The sequence below is a fragment of the Sceloporus occidentalis genome, unplaced genomic scaffold (genome assembly GCF_023333645.1).
Source record: "Sceloporus occidentalis isolate IW3139 unplaced genomic scaffold, rSceOcc1.0.p SCAF_14, whole genome shotgun sequence".
Taxonomy (NCBI): Eukaryota; Metazoa; Chordata; class Lepidosauria; order Squamata; family Phrynosomatidae; genus Sceloporus; species Sceloporus occidentalis.
Window position 1 is genome coordinate 15,634,887 of NW_028316994.1, and position 26,838 is coordinate 15,661,724.

The window sequence follows — 26,838 nt, forward strand, 5'->3', positions numbered from 1 at the left end:
ACTTGCTGTTCACATTGACTGATGAATCGATTCAAAACTGACCCTCTTCAGAGGGTCACTGGTCGCTGATCACGTCATAGAAAATCAATTCGGATTTGTATCTCGTTCACACTTGTGCTGAACTGATTTATTACAAAAGACACAGGGAAAAAAACAAGCATCAAAAAGATGCGTGTTAAATGGGTCTAGCTTCAGCGATTCGGCTCGAGTGCGAACAAGAGTCATTTAAACAGAACTGGTTAGCAAACCGGTTTATAACGTAGTGGCAATGAGGCCCAGGTTTTAGAAGTTACCTTTTTTGGTACTTTTGTTCCCAAACACGCCGGAGAAATAATCCAGTTTGAGATTGCTTTAACTACCCTGGCTCAATGCAATTCAGGGTACTGTACTTTTGGGAGACATTTTGCCTTCTCTGTCAGAGAGCCCTAATGCCCCAATAAACTACATTTCTCCGGATTCCCTAGCATGAGCCAGGGCAGTTAAAGCGGTCTCAAACTGGATTATTTCTGCAATATGTTCTGGACCACCATCTCCTTGAAATCCCTATTCATAGTGGCTTTTTCGGAACATCTTTCTGAAGATGTCTAGAGTAAGAGACTCTGCCACTTCTCTAGGCAAATGGCTTCCCCTGCCGATCCGCTCTCACTGTCAAGATGCTCTTCTAATGTGAAGTCGAAGGCTTTCATGGCCGGCATCCATAGTTTTTTGTGGGGGTTTTTTTTGGCTATGTGGCCATGTTCTAGAAGAGTTTATTCCTGACGTTTCGCTAGCATCTGTGGCTGGCATCTTCAGATCCAGCATCTGTGGCTGAATCTTCTCTGAAGATGCCAGCCACAGACGCTGGCAAAACCTGCATAGGTCACATTACAAGTACAAAGGCAGCGCTGAGGGGGGTGGATGGTGGATCTCATAGAATCATAGAATCATAGAGTTGGAAGAGACCACAAGGGCCATCCAGTCCAACCCCTGCCATGCAGGAAATCACAATCAAAGCATCCCCGACAGATGGCCATCCAGCCTCTGCTTGAAGACCTCCAAGGAAGGAGACTCCACTACACTCCGAGGGAGTTTGTTCCACTGTCGAACAGCCCTTACTGTCAGGAAGTTCCTCCTAATGTTGAAGTGGAATCTCTTTTCCTGTAGCTTGCATCCATTGCTTTGGGTCCTAGTCTCTGGAGCAGCAGAAAACAAGCTTGCTCCCTTCAAATATTTAAACAGGGCTATCATATCACCTCTTAACCTTCTCTTCTCCAGGCTAAACATCCCCAGCTCCCTGAGTCATTCCTCATAAGGCAAGGTTTCCAGACCGTTCACCATTTTAGTAGCCCTCCTTTGGACACGCTCGAGTTTCTCAATGTCCTTTTTGAATTATGGTGCCCAGAACTGAACACAATATTCCAGGTGGGGCCTGACCAGAGCAGAATATAGTGGCACTATGACTTCCCTTGATCTAGACACTATACTTCTATTGATGCAGCCTAAAATTGCATTGGCCTTGTTAGCTGCCGCATCGCACTGTTGACTCATGTTCAACTTATGGTCTACTTGGACTCCTAGATCCCTTTCACATGTAGTTTCATTCAGCCAGGTGTCCCCCATCCTATATCTGTGCTTTTCGTTTTTCCGCCCTAAGTGCAGTACCTTACATTTCTCCGTGTTGAATTTCATTTTGTTAGCTATGGCCCAGTTTTCTAGTCTGTTCAGGTCATTTTGAATCTTGATCCTGTCCTCTGGAGTATTAGCTACTCCCCCTAATTTGGTGTCATCTGCAAATTTGATAAGTATGCTCCCAATGTTGTCCTCCAAGTCATTGATAAAGATGTTGAATAGCACTGGGCCCAGGACAGAGCCCTGTGGGACCCCACTGGTCACTTCTCTCCAGGATGAAAAGGAGCCATTGTTGAGCACCCTTTGGCTTCGGTCAGTCAACCAATTACAAATCCATGTAACAGTTGCCTTGTCTAGCCCACATTTTACAAGCTTGTTTGCAAGAATATCATGGGGAACTTTGTCAAAGGCCTTACTGAAATCAAAATATACTATATCCACAGCATTCCCTTCATCTAACAAGTTGGTAATTTTATCAAAAAAAGAGATCAAGTTTGTCTGGCATGACTTCTTTCTCTGAAACCCATGTTGACTTTTTGTGATTATGGCATTGCTTTCTAGATGTTCACAGACTCTTTGTTTAATTATCTGCTCTAGAATCTTTCCTGGTATCGATGTCAGACTAACTGGACGATAATTGTTGGGATCCTCTCTTTTCCCTTTTTTGAAGATGGGGACAACGTTTGCCCTCCTCCAGTCGGCTGGCACTTCTCCTGTTCTCCAGGACTTCTCAAAGATTATTGCCAATGGCTCCGATATTACATTTGCCAGTTAGGGATGGTAAACATCCCTCTGCCATTAACCCCCCCCCCCAAAAAAAAATGATGCAATTCAGATTTGTCATTCCCACTTGTTGAACATGCTTCAGAATCAATTCTTTTCAAAAGAACCGCTAGGAAACTAGTGTCTGCAAAAACTGGGGTTTATTGCATTTATCGCAACAGAAATCAATCAAAGTAGGACTGGATGGGAACGACGGTCATATAACCTGATCAATGAGTTAAATCATAGTGGGAATGCGCCCACAGTTTCTTAACCTGATGTGAACAACCCACAAAACAGTAGGAGAAACAACCACTAGGGGGCACTGTAAGACTCTCTCTTTTTGGTAGAATGATGGGTGCCTCTTTCTCAGTCATTTTGAAGCATAGCCCAATTGCAAACCTCTTCAAGCTTTTTAAGTGTCTCTTTCCTTCATTCGAACAGGAAACACAAGAACACCCCATTTAGTAGTGAAGACCGAAGAAGACACTTATATTTTATTGTCCACTTGAAATGTGAGCATAGGAACATATTCTGTGAACACAGCTTGGAAAGAAAACTTATTTGCAGTGATGTATTCAGCACCTTTGTTCCAAGTCTTCAAGTCAAGTCTCTACCTTCACGTCTCAAGTCGAGTCTCAAGTCCTTGCAAGGTACTTTCGCATCAAATCTCAAGTTGAGTCCCAAGTCTGGGAGCCAATTTTAATAGTTCTTGAGACAGGAATTGAGGTCTGCTCAGCAGCCTGTCCCTGCTGCACATCGGAGGAGCCTTCTAAAGCTAAGAGGAGGAAAGACTTGCCTCCAGAGGGTAGGACATGTTTCTCAGAAGGGAACGAACAGCAAATGTGTAAGGTAATGGCCTTGAGGTGGAAGGATCCTAAAGTTTCTCAAAAGCTTTGGAAGGCTCCTCCAATGTGCAGCGGGGACAGGCTGCTGAGCAAAGCTCAAGCCCAGGGGTAGGCAACCATTTTGAGCCGGGGGCCGGGTTGCTGTCCCTCAGACAACTGGGGGGCTGAAGCCAAAAAATAAATAATTAAATAATTTTTTTAAAATTTAAATAAATAAATAAACTGGGACAAATGTAGGACAACATTTTCAAATGGAGGACACTTTTTTAAAAAACAGTGGAGAACACGCAAAAAAAATTGCTGGTTTTTTAAAAAAATGTTAATATAAATGCATGTTTCTGAGGTGTCTATAGACAATTGCCCCCCTTGCCCCTGCGTGCGAGAGGCCAAAGGCCCCGGTGGCAATCGGCGGCAGGACCGGGCTGGGGCCAGTCCCAAGGCCTTGCCAGGCCGCATCCGGCCCGCGGGCCGCAGGTTGCCTACCCCTGCTCAAGCCCATTGCCTAACATGTTTGCTGTTTTTGGATGGAGTTAGGTCAGCAAATCGGCTGCTAAAAATATACAAATTGGAGGTCGAGTCAAGCCAGTGCATCATTTATTACAGAGTTGAGTCCAATCTTCTTATTGCATTAGAAAAGAATGGCCCGTTACAAACGGGCATAAAGTACGGACTGGGTCCGTATTAGGATTAGAAAGGGGCGTCACTTCCGGACACCCCTAACCCTAATACAGACCCAGCCTGTACAAAATGGTGGCGCTCGTTCCACACGGGGGCCGCCATGTTTATGTAGCAGACGCGTTGTGTCCACACATCGCGCAGCACATATGATGCTGCGAGTGCGCCATTGGTGCCTCGCGGCATCTTATCCGCACCGCAAAGAGAAGCGCCATTTTGGCACTTCTTATTTGCAGTGCGGAGGAGCCTCGCGGTTTGGACGCTGGGGCTCCTCCGCACTGCAAATAAAGGCGGCGGCAGACCACCCCTTCTGGGCGGTCTGTAACGCACCAAAGACAAAACAGTGGGAGAGTATCGGCATTCTCTGTGCCTCTCCATATGACGTTGTAGCACTTCCGTTCTTTACCCAAGGGAAATGGTCATAAAAACGTGCCTTTTGTCATGCTGGAAAAGTCCATTTGACAAAAGGCATGCTTTTACCACCGTCTCCCTCTGGAAGGGCAATGGCTTGCTCCACCAAGGGCATGAAGCACAGAGAAAGCTGTTTCTCTCTTGCTCTGTTTCATCTTTCCTTTCTAATGTAATAAAGCGGCTAGTCAAGTCATTGAAACAACTTGAGTCTAAGTCGATTGACTCAAGTCTATTTACATCACTGGTTATTTGTGGCAAGAAGTGAGCTTAGAAACTGTGAAACAAAAGCTATCAGAGTAGTACGTAGAGAGATATCGTAGCATCTTTGAGACTAACTGAAAAAAAGAAGTTGGCAGCATGAGCTTTCGTAGACTTCAGTCTACTTCCTCAGATGCATTAGAAGTACTCAAGTCTACGAAAGCTCATGCTGCCAACTTCTTTCTTTCAATTAGTCTCAATTAATCTTTCAATTAGTCTGATTCTACAGACTAACATGGCTATATCTTTGAATGCTATCAGAGGCAAGAGTCAGAACTGAAGATTAAAGTTAGGGTGTACACATTGCAGAATTAAAGAGTTTGACACCACTTTAACTGCCATGACTCTATCCTATAGAATCTGGGATTTGTAGTTTGGTGGAGCACCAGAGCTGACATACCAGGCTGGATACCTATCAAACTACAGTGGGTCCTTGGTATCTGCTGGGGTTTGGGTATCAAAATCTGTGGATGCTGAAGTCCCATTACATACAATGGCACAGTGAAATGGTGTCCCTTATACAAAATGGCAAAAATCAAGATTTGCTTTTTGGAATTTATATATTTTTGGAATATTTTCAAACCGTGGATGGTTGAATCTGTGGATAAAGAATCTGTCGCTATGGAGGGCTGACTGTACGAATAACAGAATTCTGTAGAACTGTATAGAGTCATGCCAGTTGAAGCGGTGTCAAACTGCTTTAATTTTGCAGAAAAGAGCTAAAGCGGTGCCAAATCAGGTTATTTCTCCAGTGTGGGTGCAGCCCCAATGTTCCTCCTGATAAGCTGCCACTGTGCCATTGTGGTCCACAGGACATGAGGGAGGGTCAGACCTGGCCCCTCTCTGCACCATGCGCTTGCTCACACTGAGTTCGATAGACTAATGCAGGAATTGAGGGTGGTTATTTTTTAAAAAGCTGGTTGCATGTTTCTGAGATGCAAAGAATATTTAGTCCAGCTGCTTTCCCCAGTAAAAGCCTTATTTGTGGCTACCATTTCACAGGCTCCGTATGTCTTCTTCAAATGAACTGTTTTCTCCTTCTGTTACTCCTTTTCCAAAGCCAGTCAGCCCACTTTGGATAAGAAGCGGAGAGAATGCATAAAAATAATGTTATGCGGCGTGTGCACCCTTCTCTGTGTCTTGCAGCCGGTGGGATTGTTGCACGTCCGCCACTTCTTAATTTCCCCGCCTAAGCCTTGTGGTTACATCGATCTGTGCCTGAGGCTGCTTTTTCGATCCGGAGCAGCATTTACAGTATACTAGGAAGCAACTTTGCAAGGAGCGTGGTGGTGACGCATAGAAGGAAGCCAGACAGAAAGAAACAAAGCAGAGTAGAAAAGAGGAAAAAACAAAACACCTCGGAGAGGAACAGTGACAGAAATCAAAAGCAACCTACCTTCCTCTGGCACCTGATGTAAGTGTGTTAGATTGCAGCTCCCATAATCCCCAGGATCATAGCTGCAGATATAGCTGATCTGAGACTTTCACCCCATCCTCCACAGTTTCCAACTCAAGAGGAAGCATTAGAAAGTGACCACAAGGCCTACAATGTTGAAGAAACCAGTTTGCTTAAATGTTACCAGATTCTAGCTATTTTAATTTAAGCGAAATATGTACAAAATGTCCTGAGCCATGCTCCAAAACATCTTGATATCTTCTGCTATGAAATATCAGAAGGCTAGCATGAGATTAAAACAAAACAAAAACCATAGGATGCATCCACACTGGAAAAATAATCCAGTTTGATACTGCTTTAACCACCTTGGCTCAATGCTATTGAATACTCGGAATTGTAGTTTGCTGTGGCACCAGAGCTCCCTGACAGAGAAGGCCAAATGTCTCACAAAACTACAATTCCCAGAATTCCATAGCATTGAGCCATGGCGGTTAAAGTGGCGTCAAAGTGGATTATTTCTGCAGTGCGGATGCAAGCACAGTTTGGAAACTGAAAAATAGAAGAAACTAGAGGAAACTTGACAGCTTCTTCCAAAATGCATTTTGGGATGACCTTTCCTTCCATTGTGCCCTCGTCCAACACTCAAACCAACAAACCATGAACCATTCAGGTTGGCAGGCATCACTGCATCTTGTGGCAGAGTTTCACAGTTTAACTAGAAGTGGTGTGAAGCAGGCCTTCCTTTTCTCTGCCCTGAACCTTCCAGCATTCGCTTTCAGTAGATGACCCTTTGGGGTCCTAGTATTATATGAGTGAGGGAGAAAGGCTTCTCTCTAACCACTTTCCTCACGCCATGCATAATTTAATACACCTCTATCTTCCATCCATTGCTTTTCCTCTTAGCTAAGCAGGCCCATATACTTACAGCTTGTTGTTCAATGCCATTGGTATTGAATCAGGGCATGTGTTCCTGCATCCTTTACAATGAGGTATAGCTGGAAGAAGAATATTGCACCAAGACCTGGGAGATCTGGGTTCAAGTCCCTGCAGAGCCATGCAACTTACCCGTTTCATTCTTTTTTTCTTGGGAGGAGGAAGAGGGCAGGAGGAGAACCATGTCCTGAAAGAAAGGGGAGAGATAAAGTTCAAATAAATGCTTTTGCCACATCCTAAGTTGGGGTGCTTCAATAATACAAAGGGCCATGTCATATCAATTGTTGTTGTGTGCCTTCAAGTGATTTCAAACCCAAAGGCAACCCTATCATGGGGTTTTCCTGGCAAGATTTGTTCAGAGGAGGTTTGCCATTGCCTTCCCCTGAGGCTGAGAGAGTGTGACTTGCTCAAGGCACCCAGTGGGCCTCCATGACTGAGTGGGGAACTGAACCCTGGATCTCTAGAGGAGATGTGATGCTGGAGAAGAGAGCTGAGGATGCGGTGGACAGCCCAGAAGGCAAACAAATGGGTTCTTGAACAGATCAGACCAGGTCTCTCCTTGGAAGCTAAGAGGACCAAGTTGAGACTGTAGTGCTTTGGCCACATCATGAGAAGGCATGGATCACTGGAAAAACCAATATGCTAGGAAAGGGAGAAGGGAGAAGAAAGAGAGGAAGACCACAAACCAGGTGGATAGACTCAACCAGGGGGTTATTATGGGCAGGGGCTTATTGCAGGATCTGGGCAAGGTGGCAGTGAAGGATGGGGAGTCTTGGAGGTGTGTCCTCCACAGGGTCACCCTGAGTCGGAAATGACTTGAGGGCAGCTAACAACGGCCGCATCCACACTGGAGAAATAACCTGGTTTGGCTCTGCTTTAACTGCCCTGGCTCAAGGCTATGGAATTCTGGGAATTTGTTGTGGGGCCCAGGGTGGTTTTTAACACCTTGCCTGATGAAGAAGCCAGCGGAGCTTTGAAAGCTTGCAACAGGTAACTGTGCCTTTGGGTTGGCCTGATGAAGGCCCCATTGTTTGGTGGATTTTTGGATGTGTTTTTAGAGTGTAGCATGGACAGCCAAGAGGTCCAACCAAGGGGTCCTGGAGCAGATCAAGCCAGAAATCTCCCTGGAAGCCAAGATGGGCAAACTGAGTCTGTCGTCCTTTGGCCACATCAGGAGAAGGCACAAACCACTGGAAAAAACAGGTAAGGGGAAGCAGAAAGCGAGGAAGGCCACAGGCCAGATGGAGGGACTCTATCAAGGAGGAGACAGGAATGACTTTGCAGGACCTGAGCAGAGCAGTGGGCATAAAGAGTCTGGGAGATGTCTCCTCCACAGGGTCGCCATGGGTTGAGATGGACTCGAGAGTGGATAACAACAAAGAACAAAAGCTGCTTTGGGTCACAGTCTTGGGAGAAAAGCGGGATACAAAGAACTGTGATGATGATGATGATGATGATGATGATGATGATGATGATGATGATGATGATATGGCGGCAGTGGTGACTGATACTAGGAAAGGTAGGAGGCAGTGGAAAGAGAGGAAAGCCACATGCTGGATGGATGGACTCCACCAGAGAGGCTCTGCTATAGTTGGCAAGACCTGAGCAAAGCAATGGAGGAGGAGAGGGGGGTCTGGGGGGGGCAAGAGGGGCACAGCAGGGGACAACAAGTGGGGGGGGGGGTCAGAATATGGCCCAGCAAAGCAGGGATGCTCAGTTCATGGCTTGCCTCCTCCTGGGACTAGGGAGGGAGGCAGGGATCCAGGAGGAGGGAGGCTGCCTCCATCCTCTGAACTGGTTCCCCAAGGGAAGGGAGGGAGGGAGGGTGGCAGAGGAAAAGGAAGCCAGGAGGAGGAGGAGGAGGCAGGGAAGGAGGGAAGGAGCCAGGAGGAGGCTGCGCAGCCTCGGTTGGTGCCACCGCCGCCCAGCCGGGCATGTGCCGGTATCTCCTGCCGCAGCCGCGAAGAAGAAGAGGAGGAGGAGGAGGATGGCCCAGGCCGGAGGGGAGGTGGCCCGGGAGCTGCAAGGTAGGCACCTGCCCCATCATCCCCCCCTTGGTCCCCAGAGGAACCTCCTTCCCTCCTGGACCACCAGCCTCCCTTCTGCCCAGCCACAGCCCTCTCTCTCGGCCTCCTCTTCCTTCTACAAAACCACCGACCCTCCCCCCTCTAAACCGGACTGGCTCCCTTGCCAGGCTGCCCGGCTGCCAAGGAAAAGGGGGAGCCCTTCCTGCCCTCTTCCCAAAGACCCCTCTTGGCCCCAGGGGCTCCATCCCTGGCCAGGCTCTGCCCCCCTCCATTCCTGCACTCCTGCCCTGGGTTCAAAGGGCCTCTCTCCTAAGACACCCCCTTTTGTCTTACAGAGCCCCAAAGACTCTCCAGAGCCCCCCAGTTCTTGGCTCTTTCCTCCATCCCCTGGAAACAGGTGGATGGGGCCCCTGCCCAAGGGACCTCCCCTGCCCTATTCCTTATAGATCCCAGGCTGATGGGGAAGGGCTTCTGCCAAAGACCTCCCCCCATCTTGCTTCCCCCCCCCCTTGCCATATCAGGAGGGGCCTCTTCCTCCTTCTTTTTTCCCCATTGCCAGACTATTAGCCACAGAGTTGCCCCCTTCCTCAGGCTCCTAGCCCCAGTGGCCCCTTCCTCCTTGGGAAGCCCCCACCTCTTCCCCCCCAGACCTCCATCTCCCCCAATGCTCTCTCCCTGCAAGCCAGCCTAGGACCAATCCCTTGTATGGCCCCCATATTTCCTGATACAAGAGAACTCTTTTTTCTCCCCCTCCCAATCTGGACCTCCAAAGTATGGGGCCTTCCACCCCACACATATCCCCTTAGCTTGCCCACCCAGCCACAGCCTCCATGTGCCACTAATACCTAGCTGTTTAGCCCCCTCCCCTCCATCTCCCTGCAATCCCAGTCCTTAGCCACCTGAATCCTAAGAGAAGGGGGCTCTCTGGTCTCCAAGATGCCTCCTGTCAGCCCCATCGCCCTCTTCTGCCCCACACCTTTCCCCCATCAAACCCTCACCCCTTCTGCCTTTCTCTCCCTGCTACCTCTGAGCCTGGATCTCAGCCTCTACAATCCCTGTAGGCTCTGTGTGCCTCTTTTAGGACCAGTGTCCATCCAAGATGCTTTCCTCCATCCCTGTCCATGGTACTTAAACCCTCTCAACCCCCCCTTTCCCTATCCCCCCTCACCCCCCCTTCCATCTGCCTTCATGGCTCTCCAGGAGATGGCAGGATCCCCTGGGGATGGAGGAGGAGAGGGAAGGGAGGAAGGTCATGGTGTCTGGGAGATGATGGAGTGGGTTACTTCAGCCGAATGGCAGGGTGGGGAGAAGACTGTTGAGGGGCTTGCCTACATGGAAAGGCGCAGGTTGGGGGGCAGGTGGGAGGTCTAGTGCACTGGAGATGGAGCCAAGGCTGCTGGGTTTCCAACCTGCGGCTGCAGGGGATAGGAAGCTGTTTATCTCTCTGCTGAAACTCCACCTTGGGCTTGCTGCTGGGTGGATTATCTCTGGGAGCTGCTGGTGGGCAAATGGCTTGTCTCCTGAGGCTCTGGATGGTGTCTATACATGTGTATGTATGTGTGTGTGTGTGTGTGTGTGTGAGAGAGAGAGAGAGAGAGAGAGAGAGCTGCCGACTCCAGTGTGTGTCTCCCATGCACATTTTCTGCTGCCTCTCTTTGGAGTCTCCTTTTAAAATCCAGCTCTAGGGGAGTGCCTGTTTTTATAGAGGAAGCAAAGGTGTTGAGACAGCAGTGGGCTTGTGTGCAGGGCACGCATTTTGCAATATCCTTTTGCAGCAGAACACACACACGGAATCTCCCAAGGAGACAGAGACACACACTCATGTGAGCGTATGCAAACGTGGACATAAATCGTGAGCACACAGATGTTTTCTGACACAGAAGCTCGGCAGGCGACTCACACACAACCGCACAGGAAAAATAACAAAACAGAGAAGAAGAAAAATCAACCAAAATTTGACACACCCAAGGTTCAAGTCAGCTTTTCGCCAGCCTGGCGCTCTCTGGATGTGTTGGACTACAGCTCCCACCATCCCCTGGCAGCCTGGCACTCTGAAAGTCAGGATGTTGAGGAAAGCTGGTTTAATTCATTCTGTCTGCAATGTGTTTTTGGATCCTTCTGTCTGTACCTGTTTATTTTTGCTTTAAGCTGTCTGTCACAGTGAGAGGAGAATATTTGTTCAACTAGTGCTAAATTGACTGGTCGGCAACAGAAAGTCTTCAGGGTCTCAGACAGAAAAGGGGGACTATTTCCATCGTTCTTCCTCTGATCACTGCATCCAGGGATTCTGGAAACTGAACTAAGGACTATTAACATACAATGCAGGTGGTTTTATTCTGAGCTGTGAACTAGTGGCCATATTGGCTGGGTATCCCAGGAGTTGTAGTCCAAAAAGAGTAACTTTTCCAAGCACTGATAGATTCACCTCATTCATACACACACACACACACACACACACACACACACTACACATAGGGACGTGAGAGTTGTCTGGAATTTGCTCCACTGCATTAACTCACAGTTCAAATCCTGTTGCTTCTCTCCTCATTTTGCTGTAAAGAAACCCAAAGGATGATTCCTGATTTTTGGTATCAGAATCAGGAATAACACGGAAAGAACAGGGATAGGTTCCTACTCCAGAAAAAAGATGAGCCATTCAACATGTTTCAGTACACTTCATATTCAAAACAAAACAATATGCACATGTGAAATGAAGCAATAATGTCACGTAAGCCATGCACAGACAGCTAGCATGGTATAGTGGTTTGAACATTGGGCTATGACTCTGGAGATCAGAGTTCGATTCCCCACTCAGCTATGGAAACCCAGTGGGTGACCTTAGGTGAGTCACATACTCTCAGCCCCAGAATACCCCATGTTAGCTTTGCCTTAGGGTCACTATAAGTCGGAAATTATTTGAAGGCACACAACAACAACAAAGCCTTGCATAAGTTCAGTTGGCCCTTGGTATCCACTGGGATTTGGTTCCAGGAACCCCGGTGAATACAAAAATCTGTGTGTGCTCAAGTCCCATTAAATATAATGGCACAGTAAAATGGTGTCCTTTATAAAAATTGTTAAAATCAACATTTGCTATTTGGCATAACAAGAATGGAGCCAAAATCTCTATGTACATCTCAGATAAAGATAACACAAACACAAACACCACATTGCTAAGAAAAGCAAATAGTTATATACAAACAACACATGCCAACAGTGGGGTGGGCATGTTTAGTGCATCTTGGGCCCATTTTTCTGCCCCTGTGACCCTCTGGGACTACACAGCCAGCCCAAGAATGTTTGAGGTTTTTGAAGTACATGTTTTTCTAAACCACTTCTGGGCTGGTTTTGAAATTTTATACAGGTCAGAGAGTCCTGCGACCTATTTACAATTACTGTTCCTGGAGGTTTCCAGAAGATGCAGTTCACTCACTGGGCTTTTCTCTACAGAAAGATGGCAGTCTAGAGACTTTGGAGGGGTTCAGGGCCTTGAAAAAAAAGCCCTGAACTGCATTTTGCCCATATCTGCCCCATGGTGCAAGAGGTTCTGGCTCTTGCAATGAAAAGAGTGCTCTGGACATGTTCAGAAGTACCCTCTCTACACTGCAGGAGGATGCGCTGGATAAACCACATGCTCCAATGCATTGGTGCATTCATAAAACAGGAAGGAATGCTACTATACACACTAGGTTTCACTTGCCGCACATATTACGGAAGGTGCAAAGATGATGTCTCACCTCCTCCCTCAGACTGTGTCTCCCTGTCTCTCTCATACATGCTCATACACAGCCAGGTAGTAAATAAATAAAAAGGATGGAGGCTGCTAAGTTAAGGAGCCAGCGTGGTGTAGTGGTTTCAGCACTGAACTATGACTCTGGAGACCTGGGTTCGAATCCCAGCTCAGCCATGTAAACCTACTGGGTGACCTTGGGCAAGTCATACACTCTCAGACTCAGAGGATGACAATGGCAAACCTCCTCTGCAGAAACTTGCCAAGAAAAACCCATGATAGGTTTACCATAGGGTTTCCATAAGTTGAAAATGACTTGAAGGTGCACAACAACAACTGTTAAGTTAAAAGTATGTGAAGAGATCTTGTAACACCTTTGAGATTAACTGAAAGAAACAAAGTTGGAAGCATGAGCTTTCATAGATTACTTCCTCAGATGCATTTGGTTGCTTTATGTTGCCAACCAGTCAATATGGCACTAGTTGACTCCAAATGCATCTGTGGAAATAGGCTTTAGTCTACGAAAGCTCATGCTGCCAACCTCTTTCAGTTAGTCTCAGAGGTACCATAAGATCTCTCTACAACTGATTCTACAGTCTAACACAGCTATAGCTTTGGATGTTAAGTTAAAAGATACCCATGTGCTAGTGAACAACTGTGGCTAGTGGGGAAGCTGCTGTGGTTGTCCTATTTCACTCCTAGCCCACACAGGCTTCAAGTGAGATGGTGGAAGCCAGAGATGATATAAATCGAGTAGTACCACTTCAGTTCCAGGTAAGAGAAATGCCATTTTGTACCATTCTTTCTGTACAAGTTGATCTCTTCTGCTGTACTAGTTTTCTTTAATAGAATCATAGAGTTGGAAGAAAACCCAAAGGCCATCCAGTTCAATCCCATTCTGCCATGCAGGAATACACAGTAAAAGCACTCCCAATGGATGACTGTCCAGCCTCTGTTCAAAAACCTCCCAAAAAGGAGACTCCACTACTTTCCAAGGCAGCATAACTGTCAAACAGTTTTTGAATTGTCTGAATTCTTGAATGTTTAAGGATATGTTTTATTATTTTGCTTTGAATGGAAGCAAGCAGTCACAAATATGACTTGGAAGAAGTGGTACAAGCCATTTGAGCATCTCTGGACGCTATCTTCCTAATCTCACGCCTGTCTAAAGCTGGAGTCAGAGATTGCTACATACACCACCAGTTAAAAAGATTGAGAGAGCAGGAACATATTTTCTGGGAGGTAGATTCAGGGGTTTAAAGACAGAAGAAAAAGCAAAAAAGGGTGGAACACAGCAGAGAGACTGGGCAGAAATTTTATCTCTTCAGACAGCCACCAGTGCAAATTAGCAGAAAACGCATTGCAAAATATGGAAGTGTTTTATCATAGCTTATGGAACTGACCACCACAAGATGTCATGATGGTTGACAAATTGGAAGACGAGTGTTTCACAAGGACTGGAGAAATTCTGGAAGAATATGGAAGGCAGTAGGAAAAGAGAGAGACTGCAATACAGGTGGATTGATTCAATCAATGGAGCCCTGATTTGCAAGAGCTGAAGAAGGCACTTGATGATCTTGGAAATTTTTCATTAATTCTTGTTGCTGTGTACCTTTAAGTTGTTTCCATCTTATGGTGGCCCTATGGCAAAACTATCATGAGGTTTTCTTGGCAAGATTTGTTCGGGGGGGGGGGTTGCCTTTGCTTTACTCTGAAGCCGAGAGAGTGTGGCTTACCCAAAGTCACCCAGTGGGTCTCCATGGCAGAGCTGGGATTTGAATCCTGGTCTCCAGGGCCATAGTCCAATGCTCAAACCACTGCACCACCCTAGCTTTCATTCATAGCATTGCCAAAAATCAAACTTACAGCAAATAAAGACAACAAATGTGATGGCTAAGAAAGAACCTTCTGGGATGATCAGATACTGTGAATAAATAAGAGGGGATGGATGGTACATATATTGTGCTCTGTTGGAGATTTCCTAAAGCACTGAGTGCTGGATTGACTTTTGTTCCATCTCTCCCTCATCTGTTTGCTTTGAAGTGTGTTGGACTACAGCTCCCATCTTCCCCAGCCAGCATGGCCATGCATTGCTTATCTAACATATCTGGACATGCTGGAAAAGGCCAGGTTGGATAAAGCCACAAGGCTATCACTGATAGTATTACAGTGTTTTTAAAAATTCAGCTTATACTGGCATATCATGTATATTGCAGGGATATACAAAGGCTTTAGAGGAGAGATCAGATTTTGCCTATTAAGGAAAGCAAAGCAAAGCAGGGGAATCTGCCCTTTCCATTCTGGTCCTTTCCTCCATTTTCCTTTCTGTTGAGTTAATTATCTCCAAACTATTTTTTGCAGCCATTGGAAAAAGGATAAGGACTGAGGAGGAGAGAGAAACTGGGACATTTTAAAAGCTGCTGAGAAAGTGGCACAATAGAGGAATAACCAGCACTGTCCCTGCCAAATCTGAACAGTTCGAGGGCATGTAAATGTTTTGAGGTTAATACTGAACAATGTGATAGCCAGGTTTGTAGGTGATGCTGTTTTATTCAGTGTTATAAAAATAAAAAGTGGATTACAAACAATTCCATTTGGATCTCTCTATACTGAATGAATGAGCAAAAATAAAATAAAATAAAATTTGGCAAAAAATATATGCAGTTAAGTGTGACTCCTAATGCCCTGTGCATGAGGAGGTTTGAGCTGCTGCTGGTGGACCAGGAAAAACCATGGTGGATGGTTAAAATGCAAATGTCCACCCAGTGTGTGGCAGCTGTGAGAAAAGGCTCATCCCATCCTAGCAGTGCTTAAAATTAAAACTCCCAACATTATATAATGTTGTTGCTGTATGCTTTCAAGTCATTTCTGACTTATGGCAGCCCTAAGATGAACTGATCGCAGGGCTTTCTTGGCAGAATTTCTTCAGGAGGAGGTTGCCCTTGCCTTGCTCTGAGGCTGAGAGAGTGTGACTGACTCAAGGTTATCCATGGCCAAATGGGGATTTGAACCCTGGTTCCCAACGTCCAACACTCAAACCATGACACCCCACTGGCTCTCCCTGTTTTAAACAGGGTTGTTTATTGAACTGTCTTTAAACTTTTATGTTATGCATTGATTTCGTTTTGACTGTTACGTTGTGAGCTGCTAAAATGATCAGACTGTTGGAGTAACCACTGTACAAATGCAAATTACAACGAGGAACTGCTGGACCTCATCCCCTTCCCCACCACTACTCCCTTCTCCTTTTGTGTGGTGTCTTTTTAGATTGTAAGCCTGAGGGCAGGGAACCGTCTAATTAAAAAGACTGTATGTACAGTGCTGTGTAAATTTACAGTGCTTTATAAATAAAGGTTAATAATAACAATAACAACAACAACAACAACAACAATAATAATAGGGAACAGTGACTAAGAAGAACTTAGCACAGGTTTATCAAAATGCATGTTTTCCTCCACTCTAATAATTTTAGAACTCAGCGCCAACCATTGATATCAATTTCTAGTCTATTTAGGATAATCATAGAATAATAGAAACATAGAAATGTAGTTCTAGAAGGCATCCTAAGGGTCATCTAACCCATCCTCGGCCTGTGCAATTAAAACAAAGCACTTTTTTTTCACATAACACATAATTTATGGCATGTTCTGCCCCAAGCTGTGCAATGGCCACTGGCTTGGATGGTTTTAAAGGGGGATTAGAGAAATACATTGAGGTATTCCTGCAGCTCTATGGGTTCCGCAAATTCAGAGGCAAATATTTCTTCAAACCCCAGCATTAGAAAACATTTTTGGAAAGCATTGACAGGTATGGGCTACTGTCTTTATGGGTTGGCCAGTATGTTAAATAGCTTAGTGGACAAGATAGACTTTGGCCAGCTTGCAGGTATCATAGACTTTCTACCCAAAGAAGAACTCTATGACATCCTAATACTTACATGCTCCTTTGTTGCTGTGCTAACAAAATGAATTTCAACACGGAGAAATGTAAGGTACTGCACTTAGGGTGGAAAAATGAAATGCACAGATATAGGATGGGTGACACCTGGCTGAACGAGAATTATACGTGTGAAAGGGATCTGGGAGTCCAAGTAGACCATAAGTTGAACATGAGTCAACAGGGCAATGCAGCAGCTAACAAGGCCAATGTGATTTTAGGCTGCATCAATAGAAGTATAGTGTCTAGATCAAGGGAAGTAATAGTGTCACTGTATTCTGCTTTGGTCAGGAACCACCTGGAATACTGTGTCCAGTTCTGGGCACCACAATTTAAAAGGACATTGAGAAACCTGAGTGTGTCCAAAGGATGGCGACTAAAATGGTGAAGGGTCTGGAAACCATGCCCTATGAGGAATGCCTTAGGGAGCTGGGTATGTTTAGCCTGGAGAAGAGACGGTTAAGAGGTGATATGATAGCCCTGTTTAAATATTTGAAGGGATGTCATATTGAGGAGGGAGCAAGCTTGTTTTCTGCTGCTCCAGAGACTAGGACCCAAAGCAATGGATGCAAGCTACAGGAAAAGAGATTCCACCTCAACATTAGGAGGAACTTCCTGACAGTAAGGGCTGTTTGACAGTGGAACACACTCCATCCTGAGAGTGTAGTGGAGTCTCCCTCCTTGGAAGTCTTTAAGCAGAGGCTGGATGGCCATCTGTCAGAGATGCTTTGATTTAGATTTCCTGCATGGAAGAAGGGGGTTGGACTGGATCAGGGCCCTTGCTGTCTCTTCCAACTCTATGATTCTATGATTCTAAGTACTAACTAACAATAACCTGCCTGTCACTCCTGTTTCTCCAGTAGTTGCAGGCAAAAGCAAGCTGCTATAACCTTTCCTAGCTTGTGCATTCTCCTTATCAATAACGTTACTAATGCCAACCACACTTTGGTGCCGCTTGTCCACACATGTCCCTGTTGTCATCTATGAAATGTTGGAGGGTATGTATTTATGAAGAAGTTTTAAAGTTTCAATACTATAAGGGCGGGCATTTTTATTTCTTATTTTCATCCATTGTGAGACTGATCTGTTTTTTAATTAGTCTCTGCGCCTGGTTCTTCAGCCATTTATCGTAGTCTCTGAGCAAGATTTGTCCTTCTATTGGCTTGATAATTTAAAGTGTTTTCCACCAATTTTACCAATAAAAATGCCAACTGGCCTGTATTTCCCTGAAGGCTCCTGGCTCCTTTAAAGATCAGTATTGCATTGGTGAGTTTCCAACCTTCTGATATGGAGATTGATTTTCAAGACATTTTCAGAACATGTTTCATATTCTTGTTAGAAACGCTATTTGGATTGAGCCGCTTGCTAATTTCAATTTGATGAGAAGCTTTAGTGCTTCACCTCTTGTTATCTGTATTTTGGCTCAAGATTCTCACCCTGAAAAGGGATTTGAAGCACTGATCTCTACATCTTCTCCAGATGAGATAGAAATCCATTTATCTTCCTGTAATTTTACTGTCTCCGTTTAGCACACAGTTAACTCCCTCCTGGTCTTACAACACGAGCCATCTCTGCTATATTTAATTTTTAAAAATGGTTGGTTTTAATACCTTAATGCCGCAATTACTCATATTCACCTTTTCCTTTTCTCCCATGTTTTGCTTCCTCTAGCTTGATTGTCAACTTTAATTTGTCTTTCTAGAGATTGTGCTTGTCAGCGTTTTCCACATCTGGACAGGGCTTCCATTTTCTGATGGAAGCCTTGTTTTTCTTTATATCTTCATGGTGTTTTTCACCCCCGGGCAAGGCTTTTCCAGGCAAGGCTTGCCTCATTCAGAGAATTTTGCAAGGAGTATAGATGATGATGTCTTCCATTTGTAATTCTCCTGTGTTTTCCTAGAGATGTTCCTATCTTTTTTTTTTAACCACAGAAAACCTCTTAAGGAAAGGAAGATGGAATAGTTCCGGAGACTCTTGTTTGGTAGGGCTAGGAGGAGCGATCCACCTCTTGACACTGCTCCTTAACCATGCTGGCATCTTCATGTACTTCATGTGCCTTTCCTAATGCGGAAGTACATTGTTACTATACAGGCATAGCTCGGGTAACAAAGCCTCTGTCAAAGAAGCTCCTTTGTACAAAGTCTTTTCATGCCAGCCCACTTTTTTTGGTGGTGGTGGGGATTGACCGTACGTTGCACTTAGGGTTGCCATAACCCGGCTGCAACCGGGTTTTTCCCGGTTTTGGCGGCACCTGCCTGGTCCCAGCACAGGTGCTGTCAAAAACCGGGAAAAGGCCGGTTGCAGCGGGGTTGCTAGGCAACCCTCGGGGCCTCGCTGCCCTCCTCCTCCTCCACCGCGCATGGCTGCGCGGAGGAAGAGGAGGGCAGCGAGGCCTGGGGCGGAGGAGGCTGCAGGGAGGTGACGCCTCTTGGGCGCAGCTGCGCCAACCTCCCCGCCTCCCTGCAGCTTCCTCGCCTCCTTCCTGGTCCCTGCAGGGGCCAAGAAGGAGGCGAAGCCCCGGCAATCGCTGGCGGTCTCCTCGCCTCCTTCCTGGTCCCTGTGGGGGCCAAGAAGGAGGCGAAGCCCCGGCGATGGCCGGCGGTCTCCTCGCCTCCTTCCTGGTCCCTGCGGGGGCCAGGAAGGAGGTGAGGCCCCGATCCTGGCCTCCAATCGCGGCGAGGCCCGGGGCCCAGGCGGGGAGGGAAAGCCTCCTTAAGTGGAGGCTTTCCCTCGCCGCTTGGCCTCCACTCCCCGCCGCGCTTGCAAGGGAAAATGTAGGACAAAAATGTGTCCTACATTTGAAAATTTTGTCCTACATTTTCCCGGTTTGGAGGTCCGGCAGTAAGGCCACCCTAGTTGCACTGGAGGACCTAGAGATTCATAGGCCTCATTCCCACTTACAAAAAAAAGTGGTTTGCGATCCAAATCGATGGATCCATTCGACAGCTGAGTGTGGTTCCCACTACATTTGCCCCAATAGCATATTTTCCCTGGTTCACATTCATGAATGAGTCGGATCAAAATGGACCCGCTCCAGCTGGCTGAAGGGCAAATTTAAATCAATTCCGATTCGCATCTGGTTCACACTTGCGCGGAATCGATTTATCCAAAAAGACATTGAAAACATCAGTGTCAAAAAGACGAGGGTTAAATGGGTCTAATGCATGCTCCCCTCTCTGAATTGCTTCAGCAAACTGATTCAAGTGGGAACCAGGGTAATTTGAATTGGTTCAAACCAATTTGCAATCTGGTTTAAAAGGTAGTGGGAATCAGGCCCTAGAGAGGTCTTCTCTCAACTTATTTCTGGTTTGTCCGCTTTCACAGGGGTCCTGTGCTTCTAACCCCAGTGAATATGGAGGGCCTACTGTATTTTAATGCTTATTAAGAGAGATATACCCCAGTTCTAGTGCTAAATGGGCCAGAGGTTGTCCAGTCTGTTTCCATTAGAACCAGGGTTTGGGCTATGGACAAGGAAAGGCCCTTTTATTTGGCCCATACAGACCTGGCCTTGAAAGGGCAGCTATGAAAGAACTAGACAAGATCCTTGTGTATAAATATATACCAATGGATACTAAAGCTGGGATTGCCCATGCCATTGTATTTCCAATCTTTACATATAGTTGTGAAAGCTGGACAATGAAGAAACCTGGTGGAAAGATAATAATGTATTTGAAAAGTGGTGCTGGAGGAGATTCCTATGGATACCATCGATTACCAGAAAGACAAATAAATGGGTCCTTGAGCAAATCAAAAATGCCATTGTGGCTTAGTGCCCATGATGTTTTGCTGCCTGAGGCAAAGGACAAGGTGACACCCCCAACCTCTGTTCCACATTTACCTCCTCTGAACAAACCTTGCCAAGAAAACCCCATGCCTTAGGGTCGCCATAAGACCTGAAGGCACACAACAACAACAGAAATTGAAAATCAAGCCTGAACTCTCCCTAGAAGCCAAGATAAATAAACTGAGACTGTCATATTTTGGGTTGTTAGCTGCCCTTGAGTCAACCTCGACTCATGGCAATCCTTTGGATGAGACATCTCCAAGGCCCCTGGCCCTGTCCTCCACTGCTCTGCTCAGGTCTTGCAAATTCAGTCCCTCCCATGACCTCCCTGATCGAGTCTATCCATCTGGCATGCAGTCTTCCTCTTTTTCTGCTGCCTTCCACCTTTCCTAGCATCATTGTTTTTTCAAATTACTCATTTTTCCTCATCGTGTGGCCAAAATACGAAAGCCTCAATTTAGTCATCTTGGCTGAATCTGTTCTAGAACTCATTTGTTTGTCTTCTTGGCTGCCCATAGTATTCTCAGTACTCTTCTCCAGCGCCACATTTCAAATGAATTCATTTTCTTCCTATGGACTTTTTGTACTACCAAGCTCTCACATCCGTACATGGCAATGAGAAATACAGTCAGCCCTTTGTATCTACAGGTTTTTTTATTGATGGACTCAAGCGTCCACAGCTTGAAAATATTTTTAAAAATGTATAAATTTCAAAAAGCAAACCTTGATTTTGCTATTTTATATACAGTAAGGGACCTCATTTTACTATGCCACTGTATTTAATAGGACTTGAGCACAGATTTTGTTACCCACGGAGGTTTCTAGAACCAAACCCCAGCAGATACCAAGGGCCCACTGTACAATGGCTTGGATGATCCTCACTTTAGTATTCAGAGTTTCCTTACATTTTATGATCATGTCCAGTTCTTTAATAGCAGCCTTTCCCAATCCTAGTCTTCTTCTGATTTCTTGACTGCAGCCTCTGTTCTGATCAATATTTGATCCAAGGTATGGGAACTCTTTGATGATGAGACATTTGAGAAGGCATTGCTCACTAGGAAAGGCAAGGTAGCAGTAGGGAAAGAGGAAGATCGCATTACAGATGGATTGAGTGAATCAAGAAAGTGACAGCTGCCTTGAATCTGCAGCACTGTTGGAGCAGGACTATTGACAAAAGGGAAACTTGGAGGCCTCTCATTCATAGCATCGCCATAAATCAAAGTTGACTTGATGTCAATTAACAACAAATGCTAAACTTTGATTGTGGCAACTCATGGAGGGAGGAGGAAGAAAGGAAGGAGGCCTACCCCATGTTTCCACTTCAAGCTATATTTTGGAGTACAGAGAATATTACCTCAAAACTCAACCACTTGCAGTATAATCAAAAGAGACCAGGCTCTTACATTTACACTGCTCCCATTTAAAAACTGAGACCTGCAAAACATCTTAGCCCTTTCACTCCTACGCTCCTCCTTGGTGCGTCAATCTGCGAACGAATAATTTATAAAGAGCAATCAAGAATCCAAAACACGGACCTCTACAGAGACCCGCACCGGCAGTGTTCGGAAAATGCAGATGTGCAAACTAGAAATCAATCTAATATTTTCTCTCTCCCATGCCCAGAGAGGGAGAGCATTAATGTTGCTTTTAACCAAGGCACACTAGCTTTAAGCACTCATTTAAATCTCCTAATCCGGCTCACGACGAATTTGCAAAGGTGACCCTACCGAAACAGTAAAGAATACACTGGGTATTTAAAATATATCATAATAATTGAAGGCTGAGGCTGCAGGCTGCTGTCAATCCTTTCTGTGTGAGGCAAGGTTCCCTGGTGCTTCAAGCTCTGCGTTGTTGTGTGCTGGCAAAACTTCCTCCCATCTTGAGGTTTTGTTGCCCAACAGCTATTTTGCATCTCTGTGTGAGACTGGGTTTTTCTTTTTTTGGTGCACAGCGAGCAGACAGGAAAAGGCGGCACATCAGGGTCTAAAAATGACTTGGTTTCCCCTTTTCCCCAGAGCGCAACTGAGAGAAAACCCACCACAACGCCCTAATCCTGCATGCCTCCAAAAGCTCTGATCCCTTAAGTTATTACTGTTGTTATCAGTAGAGATTTACACTGCCTTTTTGCTAAACAATGTTGTCTTAAAGAGTGTGTGAATCTTTGGACATGGTGCTCTCAAAAGCAGACCCTAACCTAAGGTGTATCCCCAATGCACAATTATAGCAGTTTGGGACCAGTTTTTAATGGCCATGGTTCCATCCTTAGGAATTTAGAGATATGTAGTTTGGTTGAGATACCATACTTAGTATTTTCTAGTCCATTCCCTTGAACTTGTTCCCCGAGCGCTACAGTTAGTAAAAAACCTGAGAGTAACTATTTAATGTAAAGTCGAAGGCTTCCATGGCCGGCATCCATAGTTTTTGTGGGTTTTTGGGCTGTTTTTCAGGCTGTTTCGGAGTAACTATTTATTCCATGTATATTTGGGGGTGGTGGTGGTGGTACTTCACGCACATTGTTATTGTTGTTGTCGTATTCCTTCGAGTCACTCTTGACTTATGGCGACCCTAAGGTGAGTCTATCATAGGAGTTTATCACACTGGGGCTGATTTTAATAATAATAATAATAATTTGTTTTATTTATATACCGCTACTTCAAAGATCATAGTGGTGAACAGCAAGTAAGCTAATTAGCAAGTAAGCTAATTTGCCCCCAACAGTCTGGGTACTCATTTTAGCGACCTCAGAAGGATGCAAGCCTGAGTCGAGCTTGGGCCCTTTGCTGGTCTTGAACTCGCAACCTTGTGGTTTTGAGTGAATGGCTGCAGTACAGGCATTTAACCACTGCACCACCAGGGCTCCTGGGCTCTTTTTGACATTAAAGAGAGACTAAAGCACATTTAAAGCATCCCGCAAGTGAAGTGGAAATGGCGAGCAATTGCACGAATGATTATTACATTCAATTGTGCAAATAAAGCAGTATTGGAAATGCATTGTTGCTGAAATCCCAAAATCCCTATCGGGGAGCACTATTGGGAAGCTTTTCCAGACTTCACTTTGGAGATTATCACACCGGCAAAAGAGACAGGAGCATAGCAGTATGTTCCCATCAATATCGTGCGATAACGCAAAGATTATCACACAACGTTACACCACATCGCGATTATCCCATGAATAAAGAGGAATTCTTGTGCCCCTTTTTATTCACGGGGATTTTCTGTGAATAAAAGCTGGCGCTAGAATTCGTCTTTATTCACTGGATAATTGTGACATGACGGAACATTGTGTGATAATATTTGCATTATCATGTGATATTGATGGGAGCATGCCACTATGCTCCCGTATTTTCCCCCAGTGTGATAATCTATTTTGTCGCACGCAATTCGCTCTCATTGCCATTCAAAGTAGATTTCTGCCTTATTTTGAGGTATAGGTCTTTTATTTGAACTGGATATATATCATGTGGTTAAATATAAAAATTTTACTTTATTCTGTTTGGGACGAACAATATTTTTCAGACATGTGCAGTAGCGCGATAATGATGCATGGGCAAAACATCCAATCATGCTATACTAATGATACAACAACGCAATTGGCTTTTGTATGCAGAACATGACTGCATTTTCATTTGGCTTTTATTTTGTTGCGCAATTGTGCAACTATGCAGAACTATAGATAGCTATAGCGCTATGCTTCTGTTATCTTCCAATAGCATATTGTTATGGAATTACCCCTTCTTACATCCTTCCCACTTCAGTCCCTCATCCATCTCACGCCGGCAATTGTGGCCATATTGGTTTCTTTTCCCCACCTTCCCTCTTGCTGACAGAGCGCATAAGATGGGGAAACTGGCCAAAAGAAAACAGGTTTGAAATAGCTGAGGCACAAGAAACTGGCTCAGGTAACATCAGATTAACCACAGTGGCTTGGACTTTTCCCCAAAAGAACACGCTGAAGACTCAGACCAAAACTATAGTAACGATAATACAGCAGTTAATATCCAACCAGCGCTAGCTGTGTGTCATTAAGCAGAGCGAAGCCATCGCTTCAAAGTAGCCCACACTGGGGGCAGAGACAACAGACCCCTTCCTCAATTCCCAGCAATTCCACTCTCTCGGAAGAGAGCGCTTTGTCGGCCCCACAGATCATGCGGCACCCACAAAGCTAACCTGTTTGGTAGGGGACTAGCCACACTGCAGAATTAATGTAGTTTGATACTGCTTTAACTGTCATGGCTTCATGCTGTGGCATCTTGGGATTTGCAGTTTGTTGTGGCACCAGAGCTCTCTGACAGAGAAGGCTCAATAGCTCACAAAAGTACAGATCCCAGCATTCCATAGCATTGAGCAACAGCAATTAATGCGGTATCAAACTACATTAATTCTCTGAAGATGACAGCCACAGATGCTGGCGAAACGTCAGGAATAAATTCTACTAGAACCTGGCCACATAGCCTGAAAAACCGACAAAAAACTATGGATGCCGGCCATGAAAGCTTTCGACTTCACATTGCATTAATTCTACTGTGTATATGTAGCCTTGTTATTTGTGTTGGTTTGCCTTCAAGTCTTTTCTGACTTATGGCAACCCTAAGGGTTCGTTTCCCAGCTCGGCCATGAAACCCATTGGGTGACTTTGGGTAAGTCACACTCTCTCAGCCTCAGGGGAAGGCAATGGCAAAACACCTCTTAAAAAATCTCACCAAGAAAACCCTATGATAGAGTTCCATAAATCACAAGAAGAGAGCTGTATTCCAGGAAACTATATGCCCTGGGCTAGTTTGCCACCTTTGCGTGAGGCAGAGAAAATGGTGCTCCATCACCAATGTTGAAGCAAGACTTGGCTGCCATTCTGGCTGGCTTTGGTACATGAACCTGGAAGGGACACTATTTTGTTCTTTACATCAGTCAACACAATGTCTTGCTTTGAATTGCTTTGTGAGGAAAAGAACTGCTAGGTAATGTTGCTGGTATTGTATACAGGAGTGTGCAAAGTGTAACTTGTGGGCCACATGTGGCCCAAGGGAAATTTTGTGGCCCACCTTGGATTCTCCCACTTCCATGATGCTAAATCAAGATTACCCTCTCAGGATTCTTCCCATTTTGCAATTCTTGACTCTTATCATTTCTCTAAGTAGAGAGAAATGGCCCTGAGGTAATATTCCTGAATATTAAGGCTGTTGCTAGCCTATAATATTCAGGTGATGGGTCTCTGTGGGAAGCTGAGATGGCCAAAGATGGCATCAAGGTGATGGGCAGGGATGACTCATAAAGGGTTTCTTTTTCCTTGACAAGGGAGTTGAGTCAGGTCTGCGTAGAAAGAAGGAGACAAAGGAGAAAGCCAGGTTTTACAGTCTGAAAGACACACTGAAGATTGAGTTGTTTGCTGCAGGGATCTTGGACTGTTGCTGGTGATTCTCCCAGAAGTCTGCCATGAGAAAGCCAAGGTTTAAAATATCCAGGAGTAGACATGTCAACGATACAGCAAAACAACATCACAAATCCATAAGCCAGTGATACTTTTATGGGGCCAGCCAAAATGCACAAAAATGCAAGCTTTCAAATTTTGTAGATTAACAACATTGCCTGACAAAGACGCCAGTGGAGTTTATGCATTTTGATGCCCCCATAAAAGCACCTTTGGGATGTTATTTTATTTATTTATTTTATATATATAAATATTTATTGAATTTAAAACATACATGTTAAAACTAAAAACATATACAAACACAAAATGCAAATAAATCAAACATACAGTAATCAAATATACCTCAAAAATACATTTTCGTATTAATATCTCTTTTGGTTCTACTTCTTTTGTCTTTTATAACCTTCCTCATTCTTTCAAATCTTCCTTTTTTGTCCATCTACTTATTCTATCTCTTCTCATCCTTTCCCTTTCCTTCAGTTCCTCCTCTTTCTCCTTTTGATCTCCTTCCTCTTTTCCTACTTTCTAAAAATCCCTCTAACCTCTTCTATATCTACCACTTTTCACCGTATCCCTCTTCCTCTCATTCTCTTTACTCTCCCAATCTCATCCCTTCATTCACATATTCTAGCCATGGGATGTTATTTTATATGGCTTTGAAAGCTTGCAATGTGCATAATGTGCATTTTGGTTGCTCCAATAAAGGTATCACTGTTTTGTGGATTTGGGAGGATGCTATAGTTTGTTATACGACCAATTGGGCTACCTCTAGATAAGTTTTATGGTCTAACAAGTGAGCCTCAATTTATGCTCAGCCTGTATATATGGCAAGTAAACTATGGCCCGATTCAGACAGGCCAAAATAAAGCTGCTTCGGGTCACTTTGGAGGTATGCTGTTTAAATGATGCATGCATACTAAGAGTCTGGAAGCTGCACCAGTTTTCAGGACTGGATCATGGCTTTGGCATCACTTCCGGACTCTTAGGACGCATGCATCATTTAAACAGCATACCTCCAAAGTGACCCGAAGCAGCTTTATTTTGG

At 45.1% G+C, this 26,838-nt stretch overlaps 1 protein-coding gene across 3 annotated transcripts in view; it reads left to right on the plus strand.

The window, feature by feature from the left end:
- Positions 1-8,859: 8,859 nt before the first annotated feature.
- CARMIL3 (capping protein regulator and myosin 1 linker 3) overlaps positions 8,860-26,838 on the plus strand; it is a 68,304-nt gene continuing 50,325 nt past the window's right edge. For all 3 annotated transcript variants that reach the window (XM_089479904.1, XM_089479903.1, XM_089479905.1), the window contains exon 1: positions 8,860-8,918. In XM_089479904.1, the coding sequence (XP_089336030.1) occupies positions 8,879-8,918 (40 nt within the window). In that variant the 5' untranslated portion in view covers positions 8,860-8,878. The remainder of the gene's footprint in view (positions 8,919-26,838) is intronic.